Source organism: Psammomys obesus, unplaced genomic scaffold (assembly GCF_907164565.1).
Source record: "Psammomys obesus unplaced genomic scaffold, mPsaObe1.curated_primary_1811, whole genome shotgun sequence".
NCBI lineage: Eukaryota > Metazoa > Chordata > Mammalia > Rodentia > Muridae > Psammomys > Psammomys obesus.
In genome coordinates, this window is record NW_026596040.1 from 38,158,009 (window position 1) to 38,178,793 (window position 20,785).

A 20,785-nucleotide genomic window follows, 5' to 3' on the forward strand; every position below is an offset into this window, starting at 1 on the left:
TTCTTTCTTTCTTTCTTTCTTTCTTTCTTTCTTTCTTTCTTTCTTTCCTTCTTTTTTTTTAATTATTTTTTTTCCTTTATTAATTATACTTTACTCACTTTGTATCCCCCTCGAGGTTCCCTCCCTCCTCCTGTCCCAATCTCTCCCTTCCTCCACCCTTTGCATGCATACCCTCCCCAAGTCCACTGATAGGGGAGGACTTCTTTTCCTTCCTTCTGATTCTAGTCAATTAGGTCTCATCAGGAGTGGCTGCCTTGTCCTCTTCGGTGGCCTGGTAATGCTGCTTCCCCCTCAGGGGGAAGTAATTAAAGAGCAGGCCAATCAGACTGTCAGAGACAGTCCCTGTTCCTATCACAATGGAACCCACTTGGATACTGAACTGCCATGGGCTATATGTGTGCAGGGGTCTTAGGTTATCTCCATGCATTGTCCTTGGTTGTAATAGCAGTCTCAGGAAAGACCCCTATGCTCAGATTTTTTTGGTTCTGTTGCTCTCCTTGTGGAGTTCCTGTCCTCTCCAGATCTTACTGTTTCCCACTTCTTTCCTAAGATTTCCTGCACTCTGCCCAAAGGTTGCCCATAAGTCTCGGCATCTACATTGATAGTCTGTAGGGCAGAGCTTTTCAGAGGTCCTCTGTGTCAGGCTCCTGACTTGTTCCCTCTTTTCTCCTTCTTCTGATGTCCATCCTCTTTGCCTTTCTGGATAGGAATTGAGCATTTTAGCAAGAGTCCTCCCTCTTGATTAGTTTCTTTAGGTGTACAGATTTTAGTAGGTTTATCCTATATTATATGTCTATATGAGTGAGTATATACCCTGTGTGTCTTTCTGCTTCTGGGATAGCTCACTCAGGATGATCTTTTCCAGATCCCACCATTTACCTGCAAATTTCATGATTTCCTTGTTTTTTATTGCTGAGTAATATTCCATTGTGTAGATATACCACAATTTGTGCATCCATTCCTCCACTGAGGGGCATCTGGGCTGTTTCCAGCTTCCGGCTATTACAAATAAGGCCGCTATAAACATGGTTGAGCAAATGTCCTTATGGAGCATTTTCTTAAAGCAGTAACGTCTCTTTGTGCCACCTGCTGGCCTGGAACTTCTCTCGGCTCTGTTAGAGTTTAGGCTTCCCTCTTCCTCCCTCTCCTCCGGTGGGAATTGAACCTAGGACTTTGTACATGCCTGGAAGGCACTCTACCCACTAAGCTATATTCCCCAAAGTATCTTTTCTTTAATTCTGTTTTGTGTGGTGAGCATCTTCTAATGCAGGTGTTCTACGTTAAGATACATCTTCCATTGCCTAGAGTTGAGAGTTGGTGAAGTGCTTGCTGCAAAAGCATGGGGACCCAAGTTTAGCTTTGGCAGCAGGTGCTGTCATGTCAGCACAGGAGAGGTGCACACAGGTGGATCCACCATGGAACTTGCTGACCAGGGGCCTTCACATGTGTGCACACAGAAAAAAAAAAAGAAAAGAAAATCTTCCCTTTATCCTTAACTCATTTCAATGTGCTGTTGCTGTTTTATCTCTGGCTTCTTAGTTTCCTTCTGATTCTATGTGCTGCCCCAGGTCTCTCTGCAGTCTGTCCTGTATGTCATCTTCATAGTTGTTTTTTTACAGTCTACCTTATATATGAGTTTGACTTTGCTCTGATCCCAGGTCTATAATCTTCTGACAGTGTGACTCTGAACAAGCTTCCTAAACTCTGAGCATCAGCTGCCCATCTGTAGGCCTTCCCCGTGGAGTTATTTCAGAGAGATAGAGAAGCTGTTGAATTTAGTTCCTCCCTTTAGAATTATTAATAGGTATTATTAAGGGTTTGCTATTTGTCAAGTCTCTTAGGAGGCACGCTAGTGATTTTGACTGGTATAGTTTCCCACCTCTTTACCTGGGTCTTATTTATTAGGTTATTTATTGATCAGAATACAAGCATTTGGCAGAGAGCGGGGAGAAATTAGCTCTCTACAACTGTCAGGCATCTTTTGTTTTGAGCAAATCACTTAATGCTGGTGGTTGTCTTGTGTGGTTTGCACTCATGGAATGGTGTTCCACAGATGGGGAGACTGAGTCCAGAGAACCTTTCTCATGGGGTGTTTCTGCTTCTTGGGGTTCCTCTGGGCCTTCTCTCACTGAAGAGCTGTGGGTGAGAGCCACAGGGCTGTTTCTCCAACTTCACATTTTCCAGCCTGCAAATGGAACACTTTAGCCTCCCATTTCCCAGATGTCTGCATGTAGATACCCCTGAGTGTCTGCTCCCTCCTAAAAGAATGGAGTCTTTGAAAACTGCAGAGATGGCTATTTGGAAATACTATAGGTCACCTTAGGCTTGAAAGTCAGTATTGACCCATGTTTTTGAGTGTAGTACTTTCTTCGATGATGAAACAACAAACAAGAATGTAGACTTGATGTACTAAATATTCTCCTGTGTGCTTAATAATAAGCATCTTTATGACAGGTGGTGTTGCTCTTAGCCTGTAATCTAGGCTCTTTAAAGAGGTTCTAGGATGGGCCGTGCAGCTCTGTTTAAAGATACTTGTTTGGGAGCTTGGGGATGATTGCGGTTCAGTCTTGGTGCAGTATCTTGTTCTTTAGATTCGAGGGTCCCTCCCTGTTGTCATTTCATAATTTCACTTTAAGGAGATAAAACATTTATCTTTTGAATCCAATGCCCTGTTTTACTGTTCTGCATTTGTTGTTGTTTAAAAAACTATCTACTTAATAAGGATGGTATATTATAGTTGTGATTTTTGTTTGTTTTTTCAAAAGGGTACCCTTCATTTGGACCAGGCATTTCACACTGAAGTGGCATTGCTAGTTCTTGAGGCTTATCAGAAGTATCTAGCACAGAAGCCTTATGCGGGGCTGATTTCTGAAAGTATGAAACAGGTACTCTTCTTGTGTTCTGAGAACATAAATCTTAATTTAAAAATTGCCTGGGAAGATAAAATTATAGTTTTGATTTTTTTGGACAATTCATAATACTAAATTTAATTATCATAGTTTTTAAATATTTTTTCTTTAAAAGTTGTCTTTTCTTTTGGAGATATGGTCTCACTATGTACCCCTTGCTGTCCTGAAACTCACTATTTAGCCCAGCCTGGTCTCTAAGTCATAGAGATCTGCTGCCTGGATCTGCCTCCTGATTTCTGGGATTAAAGACCTGCCCAACCACACATAGCAAAAATAATCTTGTGTCACCATTAGTGTGTCAGAATTTGGCTTGAGTTATAGAGATATGTTGGCACTCCTGTACAACTCAGGAGAACTGAGTGACATTTGAAAAATCTTTGCAGATTGGTAGTTAAATTATTGGTGGCTTGATATTAGCTTTTTTACCAAGAAATAAGCAAATGATATCAATAAGGCTCCCAACTCTGATAGAATGAAGGTATAGCACAGCGGTCTTGAGTATCAACCTCTATATTATTCTGCTTGTGCTGAGATGGAGTTCACAAAGCAAGTAATGGAGTGGGGAGATGTCTGTGGAACATTGCTTTAATACAGTACAGCAAACACCAATTGAAGGGCAGTAAGTAGTGCACTCTCTTCCCAGAGCATTATCGATCACAAAGAGAGGGGGTAGATGACGTTACTGGTTTAATTTGTATATGACTAACATTTAAAATGAATGATTGTTTTAGGTTTCATATCTGGCCAGTATTGTTCGATATGGAGAGACTCCTGAGACCTCATTTAATCAATGGGCCTGGAATTTGATCTTGAGGTTAAAATTACACAAAAATGATTTTGGAAAACAGCAGAACTGTCCAGTTGTTCCCTTCTCCAGCACGGTACCTGACATGACAGAATCACCCATGTTTCACCCTCTCTTGAAGGCTGTGAAATCAGGCATGCCCATTGGCTGCTATCTTGCCTTAGCTGTGACAGCTGTTGGCCACAGGTACTGTTTGCTGAGCCTCCAGGGTAGCTTGTTTGTACGAGTGCTAGGAGAATCTCATCTTTTCATATCCCACTCATGAGGCCTTCATTAAACCTGTGGGGGGGGGTTAATTAGGGTCAAATAATGAGCCTTGTTGAATAGTTTATAAAGGGACAGTAATACCCAAATTCATTCCTGTTCATTTGCCAAAACAAATATGTAGTTATAACTCATCTAAAGCTTCCTTGTAGAAGGTGGGGACTCTTCTTATTCCTTTGTGTGTCTACAGACTTGTACTCAACAGATACTCAATAAATGTGATTGAATGAAAGAATGCAGGAAGGCACACTTGGTGGGGAGGAGGTGAGCTGGGGGAAAGAGGACATACTCTTTACTGAAGCTGAACAGAGGTGATTGGATGGGTGGTAGAACAAATTGAAAGTAGGTAAGAGAGGGTGGTTGATATAGAATGTTCCAGAAGGACGAGTGGTTATTTAGGCCTTTAGGGTTGTACTTGTTACATAGTTCCCCAAACCCTGGGTTCCTCACCTCTAAGATGGATAGAGATGATTGTATTGACTGGTTTTATGAAGCTTAAGTTACTCACAGTACTCATTACATCCTCAGAACAGTGTCTGGCTTTTTGATTCTTTAACCATAGTCTTCCAAAGTTGTTTCATGTTTTTTTCTAGTTGCTGTATCTATTCCATGACTACAGTTCTTATTCATTGCTGAGTTCTTTCTGTACATACTGATTACTGATGGGAGTGAAAGGGAGAATAAATGTTTTCCTTTGGAATTGGTTCCATAGCTACAGTCTATGGATTGAATAGAAGTAACTCAAAACAGTCTGGGCTGGGGCTTGGGAGTAGAGTAGACAACTGTAACATTATGGAGAGTACAAGGAACAATAGAAAGTCACCCAGAATCGTTGCCATGCTAAGAATTGTTTTTAAAATATATTTCTTAAGATTTATATTGTTTTGAAAAATTGTGTGTGTGTGTGTATGTGTGTGCGCACATCATAATATATGTAGAACCTGTGTAGGCCAGAGTCTGTGGATCCCTTGGAACCAGAGTTATAGGCCTGAGATGGCTGTTAGGAATTGTCATTCTGGAAGAGAAATACATCTCTTAATCATTCCAGTCCTTTATTCTGTTCAATATTTTTTCTTTTTTCTTTCTTCTTAGGGGTTTTATTTACATAGGCTATAAAATACATATATATATATATATATATATATATATATATAGGTTTCTATTTTTGTTATTACTATTATAAGTACTTTCTACATGGCAGCCTTTGCACTTTTTGTTTGTTTGTTTTTTTGAGACAGGGTTTCCCTATGTAGCCTTGGCTGTCCTGGACTCGATTTGTAGACCAGGCTGGCCTCAAACTCACAGAGATCTGCTTGCCTCTGCTTCCCTGAGTGCTGGGATTTCAGGCGTGTACCACTATGCCCAGCTGCCTTTGCACTATTAACTTTTATTTTTTGGAGTTTCTTTTTTTTTTTTTTGGTTATTCTTTTCTCTCTCTTAGAGTTAAAGTAATATAGGGAAAGCACAGAATAAAGAAAAATAGGAAAAAGTCCCTTGCTTCTACTGCTCCTATTCCATGACCAATCTGATGTAATGTCATCTCTGAGTTTTTCTTCTTTATCTAACATATCTTTTCTATTAGTTATAATCATTAGAATACAATTACATTTTTCACTGAGTATAATTATAGCAGAAATGTTTTTTTTTCATGTTGCTCTTGACTGTCATGTTTATTATTATTATTTTGGTTTTGGTTTTTTTGAGACAGGGTCTCACGATGTGTAGCCTTGGCTGCCTGGACCAAGCAGTTTAGACCAGGCTAGCTTTGAATTCATAGAAATCTGCCTGCCCCTGCCTCCTGATTGCTGGGCATGTGTATTATTTGAAAATGGTGCTTTAAGATTTCCATTGAATATATTTCCTCTAACTTAAGTCTTCTGCAATAGTATTTTGCATTTGGAGGATTGAGAAGTTTTATTTTTATATAGATCAACTTTTATTTTTTATATTTATCCAAATAAGTAATTATATTTCAAATTGAAACTAAAAATAAATCTTTTAGGTCAGTTAAACTAAAAAGAAGCAGTAAAGTGAGAAGATACAAAATATAGTTCAAATGAGTTGGAAAATGATACATGTACTTCTACAAACAAAAAACAACCAATAAAAGAAACAAAATAACTATTGTTTATTGTCCTTCAGTAACATTTATAATGAACTGTTCCAGAGGAGAAGAAAATCTGTGGACACACTGCACTCTAGGTGACAGTGTGAGCTCACAGTCTAAGCGTTCCTTTGCTGCAGTAGCTTCTGGGGTACTTGAGTAGGGGGTACTTTGGCTTCTCATCTTGTCCCTGGGACGTCGTGTAATTTGAGCAGTGCTCTCAACTCTCCTGTTTAAGGAGATGAAAATATAGATGACATTTTAAGAACTCTGTGTTTTTAAGTTATGAATCTAGTATTTCTTTGTGTAGGTTATTCATAAAAAAGTTTGGATAACTGAGATGATCCAGGTATTGTAAGCTTGTATTTCATTGGAGGATTAAAATTTTATTAATGAGGTACTTAGTGCTCACATTCCCCTTTCCTTTCCTGTAGCATTGAGAAGTTCTGTGCAGAAGGCATCCCGCTGTTGGGAATTCTGGTCCAATCAAGGCATTTGAGAGCAGTGGTCCATGTCTTAGATAAGGTTCTACCTGTGTTCTACCCATGCCAGTATTACCTTCTGAAGAATGAGCAGTGAGTATATTCTACTGACAGAAACGCCCAGCCAGTATTTTCTGGTCTAGAGTAAATTAAAAGGGAATGGTATTTCAATAGTATTTTGTTTCTTTGGTTGGTTGTTTTTTTGTTTGTTTGCTTGTTTGTTTTGTTTTCCCCAGTTTATAAATACATGTGTTATTTTCCAATACATTTGAACTGTATTTTTTAAACTGCTTTTTTTCAGTTTAATCGATTGTTTTTTTTTTTTTTTTTTTTGCTTTTTGAGACAGGGTTTCACTGTGTAGTCTTGGCTGTCCTGGCCTTATTTTGTAGACCAGTCTGGCCTCGAACAATCTGCCTGCCTCTGCCTCTCTGAGTGCTGGGAGTATCACTTTTCTTATACAATGCTTTTGATTCAGTATTTCTCAGAGTTACTTGCTGATGAGATATACCTGAGATAGCTAATTAAATATGCATTCCCACAGTCTTGGAGATTTGACCTTAGTAGAAAGTGTTAGAGTTGAGATACTTTTAAAAAATTAAAATTAGCATCCTGCATATTTAGTTTGGGAACCAAATAACTTGGAAACATTCCTGCTTAGAGGTGAAGGATATAGAGGAGGATATTGATATCTCAGGGTATTTTCTTCCAGTTCCTTTTAACTTCTCTGTATTTATGTGATTTGGATTTGTTCATTACAGTGCAGTAGAGAGATATAATTCCTTTTAACACACATTAAATACAAAGAATTTATTTTTCTGAAGTCTTTGAAAATTTATCAGAATCCCTAAGTAGCACTGTTTTCTAAAACTGGAATCACTTTAACATTTTTCTCTTTCCTCATAAGTAATTGTCTGTTGAAATGAAAAGAGCTGTGGGCAGAGCTCTTACCTAGCACACTCCTCATCTATCCTTTGCTCAGAGTCTGCTGTGGTGGTCCATGCCTGTAATCCCAGCATTTGGGGAGGTGTGGTATTCAAGGGCAGTTTCAACATAACATAACAAGTTAGAGACTAGCTAGGGTCCTTGAGACCCTGTCTCAAAACATCCAGAGGAAAAGCTAGCAGACAAAACCCCACCCAGAATGCTGCAGTTCTGCCTGAATGGAAGGTAAGGTGTGAGGTCCTTTGTGCTCCACAGGTTTTTGTCCAGCCTGCTCCTCTTCCTCCACTTGGACAGTGGTGTTCCTCAGGGGGTCACCCAGCAGGTCACCCACAAGGTGGCACAGCATCTGACAGGAACCAGCCATGGGGACAATGTGAAGCTTCTCAACAGCATGATCCAGGTCAGGGCCCATATAAATCCCTTATGTACTCTTCTCACAGAACTTGTGGCGGTGAGATCTGGGTACTCCAGTCTCCTGGCACAGGAAGGCTGGTAGGGTGGGGCTTACATGGGAGTGGATACATTTGTAATGTTTTAACAGTGGGAGGGAGGGTGGTTGTTAACCTTGTACATCACAGAGTTGCTTCTTCACAGGCACACATATGCTTAAGCACTCAGCCTAATGAAGTAGGCCCCGTGGCTGTGCTGGAATTCTGGGTCCAGGCTCTCATAAGCCAGCACCTGTGGTTCCGAGAGCAGCCCATCCTCTTCCTCATGGACCACTTGTGTAAAGCAGCTTTTCATCTGATGCAGGAGGATTGTGTGCAGAAATTGCTCTACCAACAGCACAAGGTAACTGTAAGAGAATCTCAGCCACTGGTGAGATGCTAGATGCTAAAAGGGTCTCCTAAATAAACAATTCCTGGTAATAATCTGTGGCAGCCCTTTTTTTATATGAATCACACCTTAATGTTGTCTTACCTCACTAGTCATAGTCCACTAGCACAGATCCCAGGGAAGACATAGAGAAGTAAGCCGAGGGCCTAGAGAGAACAATCCATGTCCCTGTGATGCACCCTGGGACTGCTGCAGACAGTCCATTCTTGAAATATTTTTTCGATTAGTATGTATACATTGTCATGACAGTCAAGGTACTATTTTCATACATGTAAATCATGGACTTTGATGAATTCCACCAGATTTTTAAAGAAGAACTAACTGTAACACCCTTCAGACTAGTCCACAAAATCAGGAGGAATATTAACAAACTTACTCTGTGAGCTGGTGTTACCTTGACACCAAAAGCAGTTAAGGGGATGATGAAAGAAAACCACAGGTGAAGTCCCCAATGAACATAGAAACAAAATTCTGAATAAAGTACTTGAAACTGAATTCAGCCACACCATGAAATCTGTCTTGTTGGAATCTTCCATTATAGAGGTAACTGCTGACACCCTTGGAGGCATCAGAGACTCTTTCAAAGACTCTTGGTTCTGTTCTCTTCCCTGATGCAGAATGCTTTGGGTTACCACTGTGACCGGAGTCTGCTCTCCTCTTTGGTGAGCTGGATTGTGGCCGGCAACATCACTCCTTCCTTCGTGGAGGGCTTGTCCATGTCCACACAGGTATGATGCTACTAAGAACCATTTTGATCTTTGTGAATTTTAATTTTGTTATCATCCTTACTGAGGTTAGCTCAGGGGCTGAGTGGAGAGAAAGCAAGAGTGAGTGTTAGGAGTAGGTGGCCCAGGCTTTGGCGTGATTTTGCCATTTTCTGGCTCTGCGCCTTGGGCTGCTTGCTTATTTCTCTGTTGTCAGTTTCCTCAGTGTCAGTTGAGAACATAATTGAACCTGTATGTGAAGCAGTCAGAACAGACCTTAGCAGTACTCACTATGCTTTGGCCTTGCTGTTGTCAGTAGTGGCAGCAGCAGAAGTTTCATTATTACCGACCTTAGGCAGCATAAGGTCACATTTGTTTCATCCTTAAGCACAGTAATATTTTTCAGTTTATTAGCTGGTCCTCACTGATGCCTGCTCACACGTCCTCTGCAGTACAGCACTCTAACCCCAAATGCAGTCCTCATCATTTTCCCCCGAGAACAGTGGTTCCTCCATCTTGGGTTGCGACTACTTAGGGGGTCAAATGACCCTTCCACAGGTGCTATCTAAGACGACCGGAGCACACACATATTTACATTATGATTCATAGCAGTAGCAAAATTACAGTTATGATGTAGCAATGAAAATAATTTTTTTGGTATTTTCAAGACAGGTTTCTCTGTAGGCTTGACTGTCTTGGGCTCACTTTGTAGACCAGGCTGGCCTTGAACTCACAGCAGTCCACCTACCTCTGCCTCCCCATGTGCTGGGTTTAAAGGTGTGTGCCACCATGCCCAGCTAACAAAAATAATTTTATGGTCAGAAGGTCATCACAGCATGAGGAACTGTTATATTAAAGGGTCACAAGCATTAGGAAGGTTAAGAACCACTGCCAGAGAAGAATTTAGCACTTTTCAGTTACTTGTTTTGTCTAATTGTGTGCAAGAACATAGACACATATTAAGTACATAGGAAGTTCCAAAGCTTAATATTTGTTTCTTGGGATTTGTATGTGTATGTTTTGCAGTGCTATAGACCATTTGCACATGCTAAGCAAATGCTGTATCATATATACCATAACTTCACCCTAGAAAAGATTTAAGCTTGTGAGCAGGATCTGTTCATCAGTTGGAATTAGTGGCTTCTTTACTTCCCCTTTGTTTGATGTGTAGGTTTGGTTTGCATGGACTGTGTTGAACATGGAATCCATCTTTGAAGAGGACTCTCAGCTCCGAAGGGTTGTTGAAGGCGAATTGGTCATAAATGCCTTTACCCCTGACCAAGCTCTAAAGGTACTGCCTAAGTTCTGCATTTGAGTTACAGGAGGTGGCTTACACTCTTAGCTGAGCCACTCACTGTAAATGTTAACTCCTTGCTTTCCTCCGTGGATGTTCAGAAAGTGCACCTACCATTCAGCATCTAAAATCCGATGTAGCACGAAGGTGTGCTGGCTTCTGAGGTCCCCTCCCTGTCGTGGAGGAGTGTGCTCCTAGAACAAATGTAGCTTGCTGTTGCTGTGCATTTCTGTTGCTTTTGTGTCCCGAATGTATGTGGAATCCCTTCTTAAAACTTGTTAAAAATCAGATTTCTGATGCTTGCTTCTGAGGTTTTGTGTCTCAACCTGGACTGGAATGAATTTGTTTAAAAAGCTGATAATCAGTTTATGAAACAGGCTGGCTAAGGCTTTGATGTAAAGATCTACTGGAGGAGCCATAGCAGAGATGTTTTCAGGTTTCAAACCTGCCAAAGGAGTTCTTCACTCCCTAAAAGCCCTATTAAAACCTAGATTTTTAAGATTGATAAAATTTGACAAATTCATTTTTTTTTTTTTACATACAGCTGCTTTGCTCTATGAAGTTAAAATTTTATTTGTGTTTGCTAGCATATACTAGGGAATAGATTTTATCATGGCATTTCATAGGCACCTCTACTGTATTTTGATAATGTTCCCCCCATTACTCATCCCCCTCTTGTCCTGCTGGTCCCTTCTTCATTTCAGCTGGTTCCTTTTCATTTTACTGTCCTTTTTTTCTCCCCAGCGACCCAGTGAGTTTAATTAGGTTTATTTACAGGAACATGAGTGCCTTGCCAGTGGCTATTCAACTGAAGGAAGTAAAAAACAACAACAACCCAAACCCCCAAGTTTTTCTCTTTCTCCCCTCCATCCACAAGGAAGGTTGGGCCTATAGAACCTCTCCTTCCTCCATGAGAGTATGTTGTTGGAACCAATGTTGTGCAAATAGCCACTGTGGGGTCAGGAATGCCACAGCCATGTCATGACTGGGAAGATAGTATGATATTTTATATGTAAAGGAATTTCAGAGACGGGCATTAGGTTAGTTTTAGAATTTTGTTGTTTGTTTGACACGGGATCTCAGGTATAGACACAGGGTCTCAGGTAATCCCAGGCTGTCCTCCAGCTTTCAGTGCAGGTGAAGATGGCCTTGAAGTTCCCACCCTCCTGCTTCTTTGTCTACACTTACTGCAGTACTGGCATTGAGCCCAGAGGCCCCAGGACGCCAAGTGACTGCTGTCAGCTGTGCTCCATCCCAGTGTTTTAGATGACTCTTCAGGTAGATTTGTGTTCTAGGCTCTAAATATCTCCACACAGAAAACTGGGCCCCATGTCTTGCTGCTGAAGAGGTTAAAATGTCAGCCAATGGGCTTGTAAAAATGTCCTGAAGACTTTTTTCTACTAAAGTAAAAGCAAAATGTTTAAAGTGATTTTGACTATGCTCATTTGTAGAAAGCCCAGATCCAGCTGAAGCTGCCCATCGTCCCGTCCCTGCAGAGACTGCTGATTTATCGTTGGGCCCACCAGGCTCTGGCCACGCCTTCTGATCACCCTCTTCTGCCACTCATTTGGCAGAAGTTTTTCCTCTTGTATCTTCATCGCCCAGGACCACAATATGGGTATGGTACCCAGAACTGTAGTGAATTCCTGGCAGCTCATTCCTGTGTGTGTGCTGTGGAGTATGAGTCACTCTCTTCTGACACAGCAAGGACTGTGCTCAATACTTGTTAGCCTTGATCTTAATGGAGTTTGGGCTGTCTTGTACCACTTTCTCTTAATGTTAAGGACAGCACCTAGGAACTGGGTAAGGTTCAGCAGAGAACCTCTGGAGGTGCTTAGGGAGAGATGTTCCAGACTGAGGCTACATATGTGATCTCTCTGAGGCCTATGTAAGGCCACCTTATGAAGAGTAGTGATCTAAGAGGGTATCCCTGGGGCTGTGCAAGGAGACGTTGATGGTTTTACTTAAAAACAAGGTCTGGCCTATTGAGACTGTATGCTGGGATGAAGCCCTGCTCTCCAGCTCCTGCTTAATTCCCAGCTCCACGCCCTTTCCTTCACTCCTGTGAAACATAAAGATGCTGACTTTTGGTTACCTCTATTTTTTGTTAGATTTATAGTTCAAGAACAGACTGTCTTTATTTTCCAGGTGGTGGTGGTGACCTGACTTTTTAGTGTTTCGTTCTTTTTAAAGCTGCTTTTGTATGGTAGCTTTCCCTTATCCCTAGGGATACATTCCAAGATGACCTGTAGCTGTTTGAAGCCTCAGTTAGAGCCAAACTCTGTATACTCTGCATATATACCTATGATAAAGTTCAGTTTATAAGCTAGGCATAGTAGAGATAAACAGCAGTAAATAGTAAGAGACAAACATTACAAACATACTATTTTAGTACATGTGCTGTTAGAAAAAAAGCTCAGTTTAACAGTAATCAATCAGTAATAAAAGTTGATTAAAACATACGTTGCTAGGGCTGGCAAGATGGCCCAATGGGTAGCAGTGCCTGCTGCGCAGGCCTGATTACCTGAAAGCCAACTCCTGAAAGCTGTCTATACTTTTGCCATGGCATGTGTGTACCTGCACTCAGACAGACAGACACACACACACACACTCTTGTGCACACACACACTTACATATTGCTTATTTCTAGAATTTTGTTTGATACTTTTGTACCGTGGTTGACTGTGTATTTAGAACTATGGAAACAGAACCAGCTGAAGGGTACTCTATACACCATCTCTTTGGTTTCTTAGAATAACCTCAGAGCTATAACAAGGTAATTTGCTATTTGACTGCTGTGTTTTACCGCTTGGAGCATTTTCTGCTCAAATGTTATAGCCTCTGCTTACATCTTTTTAAGGTTACCTGTGGATGGTTGTATTGGAAGAAGGTTTTTTCGAAGTCCCTCGCATACCAATTTGTTGAAAGACATGAAGCGACGCCTGAGTGAGGTGGCAGACTTCCACTATGCTGCAAGCAAGGCCCTCCGTGTTCCAGCAGAGGGCAGTGAAGGGACGCCAGAGCAGCATGCTCTGGTTACCGGGGGCACCCCTGGTTACCTGACTTCACCAGAGCTGCACAGAGAACTAGTGAGGTAAGATGGCTGTCCGCTCTTGTTTGTGGCCAGACACTGTGCTGGTTGGCTAGCTTTGATACAGAGTTCAGGTGTGACTCTCAAATTGTTAGTTTGTGTTTGGAAGGTGGCTTTGACACTGATTGACCTGGACACATTTTTCATGGGAAATAGGTCACTGTTTGGATGTAATTGTCTTTAGTGTTTGAGTCTGAGAATAACAATCCAGAGGGCTGACACCCTTCCCTTTTCCTAACATGAAAAGAGAAGCAAGCCAAAGCAAATTGATCCTAGCAGCCATATAACACCAGATCCTTTAAATAGCTGTTTAAAGACAGAGGTGACCAAACTCTTGAACTCTGAGATCCTTGACGAGATCCAGGGCTTTACCATCCAGGCACAGATTGGCATGTCCCTAAATGTTTGGAACTTTGTAATGAGCCAGGGTTGGTTAGCGTGATTTCTGCCTGTAAATCTTAGTGCTCAAGGTTGCCTTAGAGCATGGCCTCATAAAACATGGCTGTTAGGCATTATCCTCAAGCATAGAATACCTTGGTGAGTGAGTGAGTAGACCCACGGCTCAGGCTTGCTGTGGCCCTGGACCCTTGGGGCTTGCTCTTAGCATTAGAAGTTTTTCTCTTGGAACATCTTAGGTCTTTGATATTCCCTCTCCCTCTCTTCGATTCTCTTTCTGTGGAGTGTTGGGGAAATGGCCATCCATCTTCCTGAGTCATACACACACACACACACACACACACACACACACACACACACACACTCATATACATACATACATACCAGCCTTGTCTGTATCTCTGTTCCTTGACACACTGTCCTGGTGATAAAGGAGGTGATTTTCCACTGTGTTGCCCAGAGCTACCCGAGGCCTTTTGGTCATTTGTGTGTGCCAGGTACTTCTCTATGCTGTTGTTCGAACAATGCCTTGGATACTAGCTATTTCAGCTAGTAGATAGATATATTCTTTGAAAAAGCAACAGAAATAAATTGTTAAAATATATTTAAAAACAAAGACTTATTTTATAACCCCAGCTTTAAAAAAATATTCCTTTTTAATGAGAGCAAGGTACACAGATTGCAGTTTTTATTTATGGTTTCCTTGAGATTGGCATGGCTATTGCTGTTAGGCTAGTGAGTGCTTGCAGTCAGGTAGAAACTAGCTTTTGGTATTTTCCAAGCACTGAGGCTGACTTTGTCTGAATTGACGAGGACAGCAAAACTGTGAATTCGGATGCTGGGGCCGTGGTATAAGCACTGCTCCAGGCACTTACTCCATCACTGACAGGGCTCTCAGAGCCCCTCTCAGACCTTCTGCTTCAGCGAATTCTGAATCCTATGGTAACGATGTGTGAGGTGTTCCTCTGCAAGTTTCTGAGGAGAGGCATTGGCTGCCAGACAACGTTTCTTCATGGAAGCCTTTCTTTACTCTCACATGGTGGTGCCAGAGTTCTTAGTAAATAAGAAACTTTATTTGTCTATCTTTTTACATTTTATGTAATTGTGTTTTTATCTTTTAGGCTCTTCAATGTATATATGTTATGGCTAGAAGATGAAAATTTTCAAAAAGGAGATACCTATATTCCTTCTTTACCAAAGCATTATGATATTCACAGGCTAGCAAAAGTGATGCAGAATCAGCAGGTAAAACTGTGACAATGCCTGTTTTTTTTCATTTCTAAATGTAAATTGACCTGGCCATAGTCATCACCCGATAGTAAAACTGCTCACTGTTACGGGATGAGTGGTCATTCTGGTGGGCTCTGTCAGTACATATCTGAATCTTTTGACAGGATATTCTTTCTTAAGTCTCCAGCTCAGAAATGGCCTCACCTGAAGCCCCAAGCTTGTTCCAGGGCTTTTTGTAACCTGAGGAACACAGCTTTGTGCTCTTACTTATTCTAGCTGTGACCAGCTGAGTACTTAAGCAGCCATCTCTGCCATCAGATGCCTGAAGAGTGAATTCCAGGTCTGTCTACAGCATACATCATAGGTCACAGGTCAGCTCAGGAAGTGACAAAGAGGCTTCCTTCTGGAGCCGCTTGGTTCTGGTTCCCGTGTGTCCTAATAGGTTGTCTTTTTGGCATACAGCAGAGTCTTTGAGTCTTTCTCAGCCCTAACTTTGAGTCTCAGTCTTCTGAGTTTCTGTAGCTAGCCTGGGAGGAGGCAGGAAAGCAGGAAAGAAGGCCTTTCTCAGATCTTTTCATGCAGGGCTGAGTTCTGGGAGCTCTTGACCCAGACATAGAGCCTGCTAATTCCAATTGTCTTATAAATACCATTAAGATTTTTTATTTTTATTTTTATGACTTATTTTTATTTTCTGTATAAGAGTGTTTTGACTGCATTTAAGTCTGTGCAGCCTTGCAGGCTAGAAGAGAGTGTTGGATTCTTGGAACTGGAATTTCAGATTGTTGTGAGCTGCCATGTGGGTGCTGAGAATCAGACCCAGGTCCTCTGCAAGAGCAAGTGCTACTTAACAGCTAAGCCATTTCCCTAGCTCTGAAGGTTTTGTTTTTATTTATGTTTACATATTGAATCAGGACCTACATTTTGAGAACGGTTACTGGGTTTCTTTAATTTATAAGTTTTATTCTTTTTTTTTTTTGTTTGTTTGTTTCCTTTTATCTGTTGAAGAAACTGGCTAGTTCTGTCCATACTGTTTTTACATTTTAATTTTTGCTGATTTTACAGATCAGCAAAACATATTTTGTGGTATAGCTTAACATGTTTTTTTGTCTCCAGTATTTCTTGTAAATTTTTATGAATTTAATCTGGCTTAATTTAATCTAGATTAATTTATCATTCATGAATTTGTTCATTGTCTTGTTCTGTTGCTCAGGTGGACTGTGACTCACTATATAGCCCAGAGGCCTTGACCTTGTAGCCATCATCTTGCTTTAGCCTCCTGAGAGCTGATATTGTAGGCATGGGGTACCATGCTGGCTTCAGTATCTTTCTTTCCTTCCTTCTTTTTTTTTTTTTTTAAAACATTTTAAAGATTCAATTTTATTATTTTTAATTATTTTAAATTTAAATTTATTTTTAATTGTGAGTGTGTGTGTCTGTGTCTGTGGTGTGTGTACATTCATTCAACTGCCTACTGAGGCCAGAAGGTTTAGAGCGCTGGGGCTAGAGTTACAGGTGCTTGTGAGCTGTCTAGCATGGGTTCTAGGAACTGAGCTCAGCACATGAACAGTATGTATTCTTAACTGCTGAGCAATCTCTCTGGCTTCTGTATTTATTTTAAAATCTTACTTTAAACCATGTTCTATTTTCTTTATATGTCATCTAATGTACATGATTTACTAGCCTAGTAGTGTGTGTGCATATGTATATATGTTATACGTGTGTGTATATATATATATATGTGTCATTAATATGCATAGTGAGGCTGTTTAGCAGGTGTTTTTTTTTTTTTTTTTTGTTTTGTTTTGTTTTTTTTCTAGTCATGGTATGTAAGCGAAAAGTTTTATAGCAGCTGTTAAGATTGCTAGTGGTCATTCCAGTGCAGTTCACACTGTGCTGGAGACCTAGCGGATCCCCTCATGTAACTGAGTGTCTCACTGAGGTGAGTGCATACTTGTATGTGTGAACATAAGGTTCATCTGCTGACGTTCCAGTGCTTTATTCTACTCTAGGACCTGTGGATGGAGTACTTGAATATGGAGCGCATACAGCATGAGTTCCAGGAGACAGTTGGTTTGTGGACACAGGCCAAGCTTGAGTCCCATTCTGTGGCCTGCAGCTCTTCAGCACAGCTGGATTTCACTGACCCTTTGCTGGGTGAGTCCTGTGGCATCAATCCCTTTGAAAGAAGGAGTGTTTGAATCAGAGTCATTGAAGGTTAAGGTTTCCATACTTTATCCCTCCAATGAGAATTGTGCTTTAAGAGTTCCCTGTTTGAAAAAAAAAATCAATAGAAATAAAAAACAAACAAATGCATTTTAAGTTGCTGGGGAAAAATGAATTCTGTGTTTACCTGTCTCCTACTGAGGGATAGAACCCAAGCCCTGAATGCATAAGCATGACTGGAGACAGGTGGCTCAGGGCAGCAGGACAGCCCTAATGACTCATGGAGTGTTCAAGCACTCTGCTCTGTTATCTTGCTGCCTTGCTGTAAGTGGCATCTGTCTCTAAATCAAGGTGGCACTTACGTTATCCTCTTTGCTCAGATTGCAGTAAGCTGGAAGGGAAGTGTCCTTAAAAGAATTGCTTCAAGAAGGTGCCCATAGACTTTCTAGCTACTGATTGTCGGCTCAGACCTAACCACACATCTATCTGCAGTTGACAGCGAGGGCCCAGGCTTATGGCTTTGTGCAATGCTTTAAAACATACTTTAACTACAAAGCTGTTTTTTTAAAGTGTAACTTTAAATGTGGTTAACTTGGGTTTGGAATTTTAATATACAGAAATTGAGTTTTTTCTTATGACTCTCAGGATCTGGAACCCTATCCACGGAATGGAAATGCTTTAGATTCACTCATCCTCTCTATCTTTTTTCTCTCTCCTTTCTTTTCTTCTTTTGAGACCTGTTCTCACTATGTAGCTCTGGCTGGCCTGAGCTTGCTGTGTAGCTCAGGAGGAACTCACAGATAGGCCCCTGCCTTGCCTCAGGAGTGCTGGAGTGATAGGTGTGCTTGTTCAGAGGTTGCTTGTCTCTTGCAGCTCATTTTCCTAGGAAGACAGTGTGTTTAAGTTATCACTGCAGGCCAGGCCACAAAGACTGTTTAACCTACAGAGTTGCTGCATGTGCCCAATTTTAAAACATGGAAAATTGTATTTGAGTTTACATTTAGCATTAATTATGGAATGTAGTTTTAGATTGTAGGACATATAATAAAATTATAAATTGTTGCTAACATATTATGATTACAGTATAATAAAACATTGAAGTGATCAATGGAGAGGCAGGAATACTCTTTTATTTCAACTTTGCCACTTGTTAGTTAGGTAAGGAGCCCCCCAAAGGAAGAAAAAGACCCTCTCTGGGCTTCAGTTCACTCTTTTGCTGAACAGTTTCATCCAGGCCATCAACATTTTTTGAAATTGCAACATTTCTCTCCTTGTTTTCATTTAATGTGCACATTAAAAACAAACAGACAAACAAACAAGCAAGCAAACAAAAACCTCTATGGAAAGGAACAAAAGCATGCCCTCAGTTTGCCTGTAAACATATTTATTTCCTAATGTGAACGTTTGCTAAATGAGGCACACCAGGCTATCTCTAGAAACCCCGGTGCTTCTGCGGTTTTCTATCTGTAGTTCTCGCACACTGCCTGAGAAGTGCATTCTTCATCTAAAGTCAGGTCACTACAGCCCAGTGTATGCTGTTTCCAATAAGCAGGTGGGGTCTACATGGGGTCACAGAGCTGGGAGGTGGCAGCGTCTGGCTGTAGAGATCTCATTCACACTCAGTGCCCTATTTCTCAGTTCTAAGTAACAGTTATAGTTTGAAATTCCAGACATATGCTTGGATTTCTATGTAAATTGAAGATTTTCTCAAATAAGATTATGATAACATAATTAAATAGGATTTGTCAAATGATTGAACATATAGTTGAAATTGTAGGAAAGATTTGACCAGTGCTCTTGTGACACCAGGCCCTTTTTCTCAAATTTATAGACTTTGTTTTATAGACTTTAGTATTTTTCTCAAATTTGTAGACTGTTGTTTTGTAGACTTTAGTATTTTCACCGGTTTTGCTCTATAGTGGTGATTATAATTAAATATGCCCTGAATTTATTTTTCTCTTTTGTTGAAAAAATTCCCTTGGCTGGGCTTGGAGGTGCATGCTTGGGAGGTAGATGCACATAGTCGGACCGCTATGTGTTTGAGGCTAGCTTGATCTACATAGTGAGACCCTGTCTCTAAAACAACAGATTAATAATAATAACAACAACAATAGTATGTAATCCTATTTTTCTTTTATGATAAGTTATATTGGGTTTGAAAGAGTCCTTATTTTTTCTCTTTACGTTGTAATTTATAATATCAGAAATCTTATCAAATGGAAACTTTACAATTTTCATGTAAGGAATGACAGTTTTAGAGGAAAAAAGCAAGCTATAAGCTCAGTGCCACACCTAACCCTTTTGGAATGCTAATTCCATCTGTTTGGGGTGCAAGTAATACAGATGTTGTCATGGAAGTCATGGATAGAAACTTTATTTTTACTTTTCAACAAGAATATAACATTCACTGTTGTATCTTGAACAAAATGGAAATTGACAGCAGTGCCTTAGGTTTTGTTGACAGTTTGCTGACTTGAAGTTCCCTTGACCTTCCCCTTTCTTTTCTGTAGTATTGGAAGGAATTGGGAGGTGAAAGCATTGGTCTTCATGCTCTTCAATTCCCCACCTACATCGGTTTGTGTGTAGTGTGGTGAAGATGGAGGGAAGTAGGAATTTGTATGCAGCTTTCTATTAGGAATAGAAACATTTCGGTTTGAGTCAGTCTGAGACCGTGTGGTCACTGCAGAATCATACAGCCCCAACACCTTCACTTTTCTTCTGTAGTCTGAGCTGCTTATTATAAGTCATTTTCTGAGTGAGTCATGTTCACCATCTGGCTGTGTATTCACAGGGCTTTATGAACTATTTTCGTTCTTTACACTTTATCTTTCTTACTTAGAACCTGAGTGAATTTTAGATATTTTCCTGCTCTATTCCATAATGTCCATTCCTTTCTCACTTGTTTCTGTAAAGTTTCTCAGGATAGTGGTATTAAACTACCTACCTCCGGGTTGATCCCAGCCATCATCCAGATGAGAGCTGCTTAAATTTGCTCAGCTGAGGCCTGTAGAGATGGCTCAGAGGTTAAGAGCACTGGCTGCTCTTCCAGAGGTCCTGAGTTCAAGTCTCAGCAACCACATGGTGGCTCACAACCATCTATAATGTAATCTGGTGCCCTCTTCTGGCATGCATAACACTGTATACATAATAAATAAATAAATCTTTAAAAATATTTGCTCAGTTGATGACCATATACTAACGTAAGTTCAAACTAGCATGTCATGCAAGACTGTCTAGTAATTTAATATCACAAGCCTTTGCTCTTTCTTTTAAAAAATGATTTATTTTTATTTGCATTGGTGTACTGCCTGCATGTATGTCTATGTGAGGGTTTCAGGTCCCCTGGAACCAGAATTACAAACAGTTGTGAGCTGCCATGTGGGTGCTGAGAATTGAACCCAGGTTCTCTGGAAGAGCAGTCAGTCCTCCTAACCACCGAGCCATCTCTCCAGCCCAAGCCTTTGCTCTTTAGCCAGTAGATTATAAATTCTGTATATGTTGTAGGGGCAACATATACATATACATATACATATACATATACATATACATATACATATACATAT

The 20,785-nt window shown here is 40.6% G+C and overlaps 1 protein-coding gene across 1 annotated transcript in view; it reads left to right on the top strand.

Annotated features, from left to right (window-relative positions):
• Window positions 1-20,785, top strand: part of Epg5 (ectopic P-granules 5 autophagy tethering factor) — a 99,563-nt gene that overhangs the window by 37,746 nt on the left and 41,032 nt on the right. Inside the window, exons 15-25 of the mRNA XM_055622529.1 lie at window positions 2,766-2,885; window positions 3,641-3,900; window positions 6,517-6,657; window positions 7,763-7,907; window positions 8,102-8,299; window positions 8,962-9,072; window positions 10,220-10,339; window positions 11,794-11,960; window positions 13,203-13,436; window positions 14,951-15,074; window positions 17,069-17,213. Coding sequence (XP_055478504.1) covers window positions 2,766-2,885; window positions 3,641-3,900; window positions 6,517-6,657; window positions 7,763-7,907; window positions 8,102-8,299; window positions 8,962-9,072; window positions 10,220-10,339; window positions 11,794-11,960; window positions 13,203-13,436; window positions 14,951-15,074; window positions 17,069-17,213 — 1,765 coding nt within the window. The remainder of the gene's footprint in view (window positions 1-2,765; window positions 2,886-3,640; window positions 3,901-6,516; window positions 6,658-7,762; window positions 7,908-8,101; window positions 8,300-8,961; window positions 9,073-10,219; window positions 10,340-11,793; window positions 11,961-13,202; window positions 13,437-14,950; window positions 15,075-17,068; window positions 17,214-20,785) is intronic.